This window comes from Melanotaenia boesemani, chromosome 7, assembly GCF_017639745.1.
Source record: "Melanotaenia boesemani isolate fMelBoe1 chromosome 7, fMelBoe1.pri, whole genome shotgun sequence".
NCBI lineage: Eukaryota > Metazoa > Chordata > Actinopteri > Atheriniformes > Melanotaeniidae > Melanotaenia > Melanotaenia boesemani.
The window spans coordinates 20,843,046-20,854,347 of record NC_055688.1 but is presented as its reverse complement, the minus strand read 5'-3'; the positions used below and the strand labels follow the sequence as shown (position 1 = coordinate 20,854,347).

The 11,302-nt window shown below is 37.1% G+C and overlaps 2 protein-coding genes across 2 annotated transcripts in view; one reads left to right on the top strand and one right to left on the bottom strand.

Moving 5' to 3' along the window:
• Positions 1 to 11,302, top strand: part of arhgef6 (Rac/Cdc42 guanine nucleotide exchange factor (GEF) 6) — a 66,259-nt gene that overhangs the window by 31,668 nt on the left and 23,289 nt on the right. The window lies entirely within an intron of this gene.
• Positions 634 to 9,429, bottom strand: tmtops3a (teleost multiple tissue opsin 3a). Its single transcript, XM_041990084.1, has 4 exons — positions 9,034 to 9,429; positions 5,769 to 6,097; positions 1,574 to 1,807; positions 634 to 1,415 (listed from the first exon to the last, which is right to left on the bottom strand). Exons 1-4 carry the CDS (start codon positions 9,416 to 9,418, stop codon positions 1,191 to 1,193), a joined length of 1,173 nt encoding a protein of 390 aa, XP_041846018.1. The 5' UTR covers positions 9,419 to 9,429; the 3' UTR covers positions 634 to 1,190.

Genomic DNA, 11,302 nt, shown 5'->3' with positions numbered 1-11,302 from the left:
AAACTATCCTTTAATACTAATTAAACTGCTGTGTCTGAGCAGTTGTGACTCACTCATGATAAAATTCTATCATTCAATTTTTTGTGAGTTCATGTTATTGCTTTGTTTTGAGCTTTAAAGCAAACTAGATGTGTTTTATATAGTGTATTATATAGTGTACACTGTACTATCTACATAAAAAGGGTACAAATACAGTGTTAATGAGTGAAAGCTGAATACCTGATTCTCAAAGGATTCTTAGAATATTTTCTAAAAGAAATCGAAAAAAAAAAAAAATCGGTGCTGCACAAAAAATACGCAGTCTTGCAGTTCACACTGCATACACTTTTCTGAAGCACGTGTGTTTAAATATAGAACTGCAGTCATCAAATAGAATATTTCTCAGCAGCTCACAGCTTCCCCCAATGGTTAGAAAATATACTCAACTGGAAATATTTTTTAATAGGGGGGAAACCTTTGTGCCTTTATGAATTCAGAATAAACTAAACATGAATAACAAACCATCAAATAACTTTGAATTTTCATATCACACTTTTGATGCCATTTGTAGCCCAGACTTAAAACTATTATCAGAGTTTCCTGTTGATGTTGTAAATTATTGTATAAAAAAGATGAAGAAAAAAGGAGAGACAGTTTGGTTGGAATTCCCTTTATTTGAATAACATCAAAACATAAATTAACACTTGAAAAGTGTAGCAAATACATTCTTACTGTGTTTTTGGAGTATTATTTCAACATGTATGCTATTAAACTTGGTTACATAAGTCATCAAGCTATAAAGAAGCTTACTGAAACAAATGGGCCAAAATATTTATTATGAATCTTCATTCAATAATGCAAGTGGGCAGAGTCATAGCAGATTTAAAGTCTATTATCATAAAGTAGTAACTTAAACTCTATGCTTCTGGTAATGAATGTGTCTTCACATTGTTATGTTTATACAGAAATATAGTGTTCACAAATGTTTAAGCACCATGGTCAACAGAAGGCCAACACTGACGAGCAGAGGCTTGATCTCAAAGCATTGGCTTTAAATTCATACCTAAAAAGTTGTGATTATTGGAAAGCAAATGCAGGGTGTTGAGAGAGAGACAAAAAAAAATGTAATTTAAGTGTTTTAGCTGCATTTTTGATTCTGTACATGAGAGAAAATAGCTTCCACAGTGAGGCCGGAGAAAAATAATAACATTTTATGGAGCGTAGCGGACAAACAGAATGTGCCGTTCGTTGTGTCGGCTGCAGAGGGCAGTGTTTCTGGTGCTGCTGACAACCTGAGGTTGTGAAGAGCTGAGGGAGGCCTGTCTTTGAACCCCGAAGGCATCTGACACTTGTGTTCTTGGGGTTTGGTGCTCTTCTCTTTGAACAGTGTGGGGTTCTGTGCTGCACTTCAAGAAGGCCACAAAGCATCTATAAAACTTGCAAAATGAAAACAAAATGCAGGGTTGTCAATCCAAGCAGGGACTTAATGATTTTGTAGTCTACACAGATCAGTTAAACAAGACTAAATCTGGCTTAAAGCTGTTTAGATAAAGGATTTATTTAATGTAGCTAGTACTCTGTCCTTAGCTCTCACCTGGTTGTTGAAGAAAACGTAGATAACCGGGTTAACAACCGTGCTGAACTTGGCCAGTACGGAGGGCACCACACTAGCCATGGGAGTGACCAGTCCTGTCCTACCGAAGGTGGCTACGAGTGCCATGATGCCGTAGGGCATCCAGCACAGCATGTAGCAGGACACCATGGACAGCACCATGAGCAAAATGTGCTGCTCTCTGCGCTGGGCTGCTAACAGATTGATCTTACCCACCTGGACGCATAAAATAGGAGGAAGGCAATGAGTACAGAAGTTGCAAATCTTGTCAATGTGACAGCTTAAAAGAAGAATCATATCTGTTTCTGAAGGTGAAGAGTTGGTGGAGCCAGGTGGGGTCGTTCCTGTTCTGCATGCATTTGTGTGTTTTTATTTTGATTTCTTTATCTGAGTGGTTCTTTCATTAATATCTAAGCTGGAGTATACATTAGGAACTGTACAAAAATCCTTTTCTGTTGTGCCATCTAGTGGTAGAATGAAGAATGACTGAAAGTCACAATAATGCATCATAATGCCACTTCATGTGAATTCAACAGTGAAATGAATGAAGAGACTGAATGAGACACAATATGTAACACAGCCAATATTCAGTCCCACTGATATTCTAATTCTAACATTGAAAGCCTCACCCATCAGAAAAATGTTTAGTTTTGAATAACTTTAAACATCTTATGTTTTATTATTGCATCACTTCATAAATGATTCACAAATATTAATTTATCATATATGTTAAGGCAATTTATTAGTAAACAGAAAAAACAGTACTTTTATTTAATTATAATTTCTGTTATTAATAAGGATGTTTATACATTGCTGTGTTGTGTCTCACAGTTAAGTTAATCATCTAATTATTTTCTATTAAAAAATCCTTACTGTAATAAAAGTCTATTAATTTAATACTTTATGTATTCTGGCCACTCTACAGGTTCTGATGTGCTTCAACTGCTGTGTGTTGATGTGTTGAAGCTGGGGCGTGCTAAATTTAGCTCAGATATATAATAAGCCAACTAGTATAGCAGAATCTCATTTGTGGTAACTGTCACTTTCTCACTATTGATTTTGGTCTTCTGTGTAATTACTGCTGTGATGCTTAGTGTGGTGCTTTATGAATAAATGAACATCTCTGTAATGTGAAAGAAGCTCCTCAAAGGTGAACTCGATGCCCTTTCTGTTAAATTGTTGCACACCTTTCATACACTCAAACACCAGTCTCCTGTTGGGTGTTATGTCCTGACCTGTGTTGCTGTGTCCTCTATGAAGTTAAGCTGACTTAAGATAATAATAATCTTTAATCAGCAGTGATTTCTGCATAGCTGAACTTTATTTAGTGCCGGAAACAATCTGAAAAGCATCTTATCTAAATCATGTTGTCTCAGAGAAATTACATTTGTTTGCAGCTAAACTGTAATACAAAAAAAAGTTATGTTACTGATGGGTTACATTGTTATACATGCTAATCAAAGTATAGCAGCATTTGTTTTGTCAGGAAATTTATTCATGTCTAATTTATTCATGTCTGGAAAGACCCACTGAGCTGTAAATCTCACGTGTGAGTGTTAGAAAGAGAGCTTTTTGACCGTGAGAGCAATCTAAATGCAACATAAATATGTCACGCAAAGAAAAAAAAAATTCAGGCATGATCCACTTTGATATGAATGTCATATCTCCTTCTGACGTGTCGGTGTAAGTCAACTTTGAAGCACCAGCAGGAGGTACCCCAGACAGATTGTTTCTAAGAAAAGCCTGCTCCAAGACTTTTATTTGGTACACAGCTGAGCCCCAATAAAGCAAATCAAGTCTGCAAAGGTCTTTTCTGCTCTGACTCCTTTGGGTATAGAAAGTAAAAAAAATAAATAAAAAAAAAATAGATACTTATATAACACGGGGTATCCAATGGCAACAGGTTGCTTCCATGTTCTAAAAATACCTTCTAGGTGATTCATTCATGGGAGTAGTAGAAGCAAAGACTGTGGAGGAACCCAACACCAACTGGGAGCCTGCAATTACCAATTACATGTATGACTGGCAGGTTTATATAATCTCCACCAAGACAAGCATGAGTCACTGGAAACTGAAAGGGGTCATTGCAGAGGTCACTGCAAAGAAGCACAGTAACTCTCCCTGGAAAACGCCACCCCTCTTCTCTTGCTGGATGAACTGCTACTCAGATTGTAAACACAGACCAGTGACTTGACGAGACTTGAAATCACCTTGAAAACCCACAACCAAATATTAGTGGAAGTTTGACAACCACAGCCCAAGCTCAAAGACAAAATGTTGTATCTCAAGACAACATTGACAGCTGAGGGACACAATGGAGCCCACATTAGTAGAGCTATTACAGATTTATGCTTGAGCAAATGGACTAGGTGAAATGGAAGCACTTAGCAAATTATGCTGAGGAAATCAAATCTCAGGTCTGTGTCACACGTGTTGCAAACAACATTTGTAAGTGTGTGTCTTGCTTTTAGTCAATAATGTTGACAAAGGTTGTATAAAATATGTTAACAAAGCTGCATCACTATTTTATCATAATGATGAGCTTCAGGAAAAGTGCTGAAGACTATAAAAGAAAAAAGAATAGATTGAAAGGGACACAGCTTTATCAAGTACTTCTGTGCCCCTCAGTATGATGTACTTTGACACTATACTCAAAACATGACAGACATGGCTGAAACACAACTAAAGTACTGTCATTTTTTTGTTTTCAGTGGTTTTGTTATTTGGCAAGTTTCATATTAGCTTACACATGACTAAGACATGCTAACAGAGGAGATGCAAAAGAATTAAAAAACATCTGGATAATAATAACTGTAGCAGAAATTAGCTGGGGAGTAAATAAAAGACATACACTGAAGAAAATTGTGCATTGTTCATTTTGTACAATTAAATTGTAGAGAAAAGAAAAGTGGTGTCATGCAAATTTCAAACCCCTCAAGTCACAGTTAACTCATGGTCTTAACTTACCTTTCAGGTCCGTGGCTTGGTCACATTTATTGCTAAGAAATATCAGAAGATGCTAATTTAAAAACTTTAATAGCCCTCCTAAAAACTTACCTTAATATCCTTTAAATAGCAGTCAAATAAGTAAAATACTGGACACCTGGAAAGCAGGATGAAGCTATAAAAAGACAGCGAAGCCTTTTCAAGTATCTTATTTTGAAATGTCATAAAGAAATCTGGCTAAAAGGAGCAGTAGAGAACAAATTGAGGTGTGGATGACAAAGAAAGTGTTTCTTGTTTTCTTGTCAGGCACACCAAATTCCTGTTACACTGCAAAACATACCACTCTGCAGTAATGGCTCTTACTTCCTTGTGCAGCTACACCTGCACAAATGTGACCTCCTGCAACAGGAAACTATCTTGCTTCCTTGCCACATAATTCAGTTTTTTTCCTAAAGTGTACTAAAACCTGATTTTCACCTGAATTTGGAATAGATTTCTTTAGTTCAGCAGACTACTTTTAGAACAAACATTCAATTTTATTTGTTTTTGCTGTCATGTTTGAACAAATAAAGTTAATAAATTTCATGGGAAGTGCAACTTTCCAGGTGTTAGGCATAGACAGAGACATAGCCAGAACCTTGAGGATGACTGAGATCAAAAAACATAAAAGGAAAAGAAAAACTCAATAAATCAAACTGAGGATTCCTGAAGGTTATCATCACACAAAAGCAGAAGATGAAAAGAGCACAGGTTCTTCAACAGGACAATGATCCTTACTGCAACTGAAGATTTACAAAGGACAACGTCAGGAGATGCAAACTGAAGGTTTTGCCATTGTCCTTAGTGGCCATTCACCAGCAGATCACTAAAAATCTGCAGTCTGACATCAAAGCAGATTTTTAATCCATTAAACTTTCACAGAAAAGCATTTAAATAATTTGAACTAAACAATACCTATGATACTCGCCTCAGGTGGCATTTCTCAGAACTGACCATGCAAGACATCCAAAATTTCTCATGAAGCCCTTTCCAAACTGATAGTTGGAAAATAAAAAGATCTTTATCATTTCTTATTACATATTTAACAGATTTTCCTCTTTGGCCTTTGGAAATTTAAATATCTTTCGCTCAGTTAGCTTTTCACAGTAATAAATGTCTTAACCAGGGAGGCTCAACATTTTGCATGACACAGTACATATGATTAGTTGGTTGTTGAAAAATATGAACTCACCCTTCTAATGGCAACCAGGATTCGTCCGTAAGAGTAGACCATCAGTAGAAGAGGCAGTAGAAGACAGAAGATGAAGAGGCACAGCACATATGAGACGCTGGTGGGTGAGCGGAGGTGCCACTGGACAGAACAAGTGGTACCAGGGCCCTCCGGCCCGTAGCTGCTCCAACCTAAAAAGGGGGGCAATGTCCAGAGGAGTGAGTAGAGCCAGGAGCCTCCTACACACAGCCAGGCCTTCCTGAAGTCTGAGACGTCCGCTTGGGAGGAATGGAGCACAGCAGTGTAGCGCTCATAGGAAAGAACTGACAAGGACACCAGGGACACAATTCCTTACAAGGCAAGAGAGAAAAGAACAAAGATGTTCACATCAGAGCCCTCATCTTCATTAACCCTTAGAAGGATGCTTCTCATTTACTTATTTAGTAACTCTACACTCACTGACTGGCTATTTAGGTAAATTCTTCATCATTCAAGAATGAATTCAGGACAAATGACCACCTGCAGCTTTCACTGAAGTCTGAAACTGATTTAAACAAACAAATGTCTGGCTCTAGCTCTCAGTTTGATCAAAACCAAACAAGATCATTTAATTATGAAGCACATTTCATACAATGGATATTGAATTTTCTTTACATATATAAACATAAGAGAAAGGCAGCATAAATTACTAAAATGAAACTAAAAGAAAAATAAAAAAATACATAATGTAGTAAAATATTCATAAAAGAATATCAGTAAAATGCTAATAAAAAAGAACAGTGGAGAATAAATTATGCAACAAAATTAAGAAAAGAAGAACAAAAGTGTAGGAATCTTTAAATCAGAATGTATAAAATAAGTGGAAGTGGACTTGTGAGACTTAGTGAAAAGTCTTCCCAGCAATGAGCTGCAAAATGGACAAAGTTGTATATTATAGAGCATTAAGCAGTATTGGTACTAGATGAAACTGTTTTTCTCTGACAGATGGTCTGTTTTATTTCTTGCAGTCCAGTCTCATTAGAAAATATATAACAGGCACATTTGACCATATCTCAAAAATATAATGCCACAAAAAAGGGCCCATAATTGTGCTTTTTATTGCCTGTTGTTTCTGAATTTAGAGGTGCTGAGATAAAATGATGCAACTTCTAGACATATTTGTATATTTGTTCAAATCTAAAGATATGTTTTATCCCCCTAACAATATTGTCAGGAATATTTAGCCTACAGTCATTATTTTGTTTTTTATGTTTAACTCGAACTTATTATGACTGACAGGAAAGTAGAAAAGCAAGAAGTTGTTAGTTGGATGGGACTTAGACTTGTTTTTTGTTGGGACATCCATAATGCGAAGGCACTCTTCATCCAGTCCTGTCTCATTTTACGTGTTTTGGAACATGTAATAGTTGAGCTTAATCAAATTTGTGACACTTTCATATGATGCAAAAACTTGGTATGTTGCAACTTGAAAAGGAAAATTTAGATATGTAACATTTTGGAGACTTGGAAATACCATTTTTATGCCTCCATTAATTGTAAAATTGCCATTTTTAATGCTGTGGATCAACAGATATTTTTATATTGTGGTGTGAAACTTGTTTCTCCTTGCCAGGAGAATGTTATCTGACTCTTCTCTCATGTCTATCTTATTAGAATTTAGACTTAAAGTAATATACATCTAATCTTTTTTATATAAATACATTTTATTTATTGGGGGTTTATTTGCCTGGAATTTGTTATTCAGCCTCTGGTTAAGTAATGATAGAAAATCTCATCTTTATTTGCTTAGTTAATACATTAATTGATATTGACTAGGGCTACATTCATTACTGTCACATTCCAATTGGCTATTTCCTGTAGTAACTTTAAATTGAGGTTGAATTTCTTGAAAGCTGTTTGATGGTTTGCAATGAAATTTGATGCTTGTCAATCTTAACTTGACTCTGTCTCTACTGCTAATTAGAAAACGTTAAGAGAATAACAAACTAACATTTATTAACATAATATAAGTTTGCTGCAAGTTCATATATTTTGTACTCACACTCAAGCCTTTACTTGAAGTTGTTTAAATATATGAAGCTTCTTAACCCCTTTTAATTAGTCATGTCACACATTTCCCACACAATAACCTATGACTACAGAGGCAGTGTGTGTGTTGTGCATCAAGTGTGACACACCAACACATCAACAGGATGATGAGATCATACAAGATACAAGGGGGGGGGGGGGGGGGGGGGGTGACCACATTTATAAGAAATCTAATCAAAAAGACCTTCAACTCAATGCTATGGTAAAAGTTCTTATGTCCCCACATTCATAGGTGTACATCATATTATTAATGCTGATGGAAAAAAAATGCAATGACACAAAAAAGGGAAAAATGTCAGAGGGTCAAATTGAATTAAATCCATCCAATGACACGGTGGACCTCTGTAATCCTTACCCGAAAACATGATGAATGGGCTGCATCAGTTCTATATCACTGTCATATTGACCTTCTGTGGCATCACACAGGTATATTCAAATGGTTGCATATTACTGAGCAAATTCAATATTTGGAAATGAGAAAAGTAAATGGAGCAAACAGACATCAGAAATCCAACCAAAACTATTTTTTGTACTGATAGCTTTTATGTCATCTTGCACAGGATGATCAACATCAAACCACTGACTTTCTTTCAATTTTATTCAGCTCAAGTCTCTGTAAGGACCACCAACTTTCTTATTAGTGTGTCTGACAATATGAGGCTTCCCTCCTCACCCATACTGTTCACCTGCCAGTCCCATGACTCAAAGACAGAATCTACAGGCAAAATTTGTCTTTAGAGCTTGTTCCTGAAACGAATTTCATATTTTCATATTTTCTAGGTGAAGTCCCACTTTAGTGCTGCCATGTGTTTTATTTATTTGGTGACACTTTTCAGTAGGAACTTATAATTAAGACCTATCTTCATTTTCAGAAGCTCAATCACTTGCTAAGAGGAGCATCCTATTTTTGAGTATTCAAAGATATTAGTTATTATGAAGTTCTTATTTATTTATAATGATAAATATTTAAATTGCCACTCATGTGCGTTTCTTTTTTGAAGCTTAAATAACAAAACTCAGAGTGTGAGGATGCTTTCTTTTTCAATTGCATCCTAAAATTTAAGCTCGTGAAATAGAAACTTCCAGTGCATCAACACTTTTTCAAGGGCACTTGAGTAGTGCCTAGATAAATGTGAATTAAAACTACTCTACACAGCGAGAAGTTGCACAGCAGAACTCTTTGTAAACTGTCACTTACCAAAAAGGGAATTTGCGAACCCGTACCACTTACAGCCGTACTCTCCAATGAGCCATCTACCGTGCAAACTGGCTGCGAAACTGAACGGTGTCCCCAAAACGCACACAAGGATGTCGCTCAGGCTGATGTTCAACAGGATGAGATTAATGGGCGTCCAGAGGGAGCGAAACTTTGCGAAGATGAGCAGCGTGAGAAAGTTGTTGAGGATCCCCGCCACTAAAATAAAGCCGAGGCATACTGCAACCGCCGTGTGGCCGGTCCGGCTCAGCCCATGAGGGCTCTGGGGCGCCGTGGAGTCGCGCAGGGCGGTGTCGGTGCTGAGGCTGGGGCTGGAGAATGAGCTGTCTGTGGTGCTGAAATTCAAATCGTGTAAATGGACGACCATAGCAGTGGGGCGAGTTAGAAGAGCTGGAGCGGAGCTGAGCACAGATCGAAACACAAAGGCTAACAGCAGCTTTACTCGCCGTGGAGGTCAGTAACTCAGTAACTAGAGTGTGAGGAGAGTTGCCAGTGGCCAGTGCACTTCTTTATACATCCACTCCTGCAATGCAAATACCCCCACCCCCTTCACTTTGCCACACAAAAACACTTACCGTTTCTTTTCTTCTTTTGAAACCCCCTTAGTTATTATTACGGCTCCTCTTGAATACAATGGCCTGTGTAAAAAGAGTTAGCGCTGCCAAAATGATAGTTTTTGACTGCTAAGCCAGTTCCTTTCAATAGCTGTGCTGAGCTTATGAGATGTGATTCAGAATCGCAGGGTTACTTTTGAGTTCAATTTGGGTTTTAGGATTTTTCATGGCAGATGTAGGCCAGGTTAGGTGATTGTCCAGAGTAAACTTCTAATTTTACTGTAACAAATGAGGAAATTACTTTGAGTGCTTCACTCCAGGAATACAAACTTTGTTCCATGATTTTGCTAAGGTCTGCATTCCTATTCATGGCTGTTTACCATGCCTGACTGCTGCTGCATGAAGCAGGTTCAGTTGAGCACAAAGAAAGTCATCTGTAAGAAAGCTTCATAGCAATTCAGCATGTTCTTTCCTGCACATCCCTTTATACCAGGGGTCTGCAACCTTTACAGTCCAAAGAGCCATTTTCCCCTCAGTCCATCTAAATAAAACTCATTTAGAGCCACAAATGTTAGATCTTTTAAATAGACAACTTTTTGATAAATATCTACTATTGGAAATTTGTTGTAATTTTTGAAGAACAACATTTTTATTTAGGTTTTTTAAAAAAGAAAATGCATACAACTTTTGCAAAAAGAGGATAGACAAATTTACTTTTGTGGGATGTTATGGAAAATGATGTTTAAAAAAGCTCATAGTTTCCAACCTATGACAAGAAAAATAGTTTAAAAATATTACTGTTACTTTTAGTGTCATTATGTTGTGGAAATTAAATGCTATTATTATATTAAATAAATAAAATATGCTAGAAACCTGTGTTTGTTATTATATCTATATTTAAAAACATTAGTTAATTATTTAGCATTTTAGCTGTGTATTGAGAGCCATTGTGGAAGGTCCAGAGAGCCACTTGAGGCACCATAGCCACAGGTTGCACTTCTGTATTGTGTAGACTTACATAAATGTTAAAAGTAGCAAGTTAGGACATCCTTGTTAAACAGTCCAAGATGCCAGAGCACCTTTCTTGCATGCTAAAGCAGCAGCTAACAACTGTACAGATGATGCTAACTGTAAATGACCACAGCTCTAAAGCATCATGTTTAGCTGTGATCCTTAAACTCACTTAGAAACTTAACTTGAGCCTAACAAGGCTTACCAAGTCTTACTGCTTGGCACTTTTATTGGCTACACCTTGCTATCAAGATATTGACATGAAAGCATCCCACTCTTGATGCAGATTTGTAGCGGCACATCAGTGACGTGAATATCCCAACTCACCACATTCTGAAGGTGTCTTTGAGATCTGGTGACTGTGGGGGCCATTTACAGTGAACTCATTGTCATGCTCAAGAAACCAGTTTGAGATGATTTGAGCTGAGTGACATGGTGCATTATGTTGCTGGAAGTAGCCATCAGAAAATTATTCACTGGTCATAAAGGGATAGATACGGTCACCAGCAATACTCAGGTAGACAGTGGTGTTTAGACAATGCTCTGTTGGTACTAAGGGGTCCAAAGTGTGCCAAGAAAATATCTCCCAAACCATGAAATCACCAGAAGTCTAAACAGCTAAATACAAGACATGATGGATTCACGCTTTCTTGTCGTTGCCAAATTCTGACTGTCACAGCTGAAAT

Excerpts from the sequence above, each read along its gene's own strand:
- tmtops3a (XM_041990084.1), bottom strand. The coding sequence starts at position 9,418 with ATGGTCGTCCATTTACACGATTTGAATTTCAGCACCACAGACAGCTCA. Across the intron at positions 6,098-9,033 it reads GTTCGCAAATTCCCTTTTTG|GAATTGTGTCCCTGGTGTCC; the intron begins GTAAGTGACAGT and ends TTGCCTTGTAAG. Across the intron at positions 1,416-1,573 it reads ACGTTTTCTTCAACAACCAG|TTTTATAGATGCTTTGTGGC; the intron begins GTGAGAGCTAAG and ends TCATTTTGCAAG.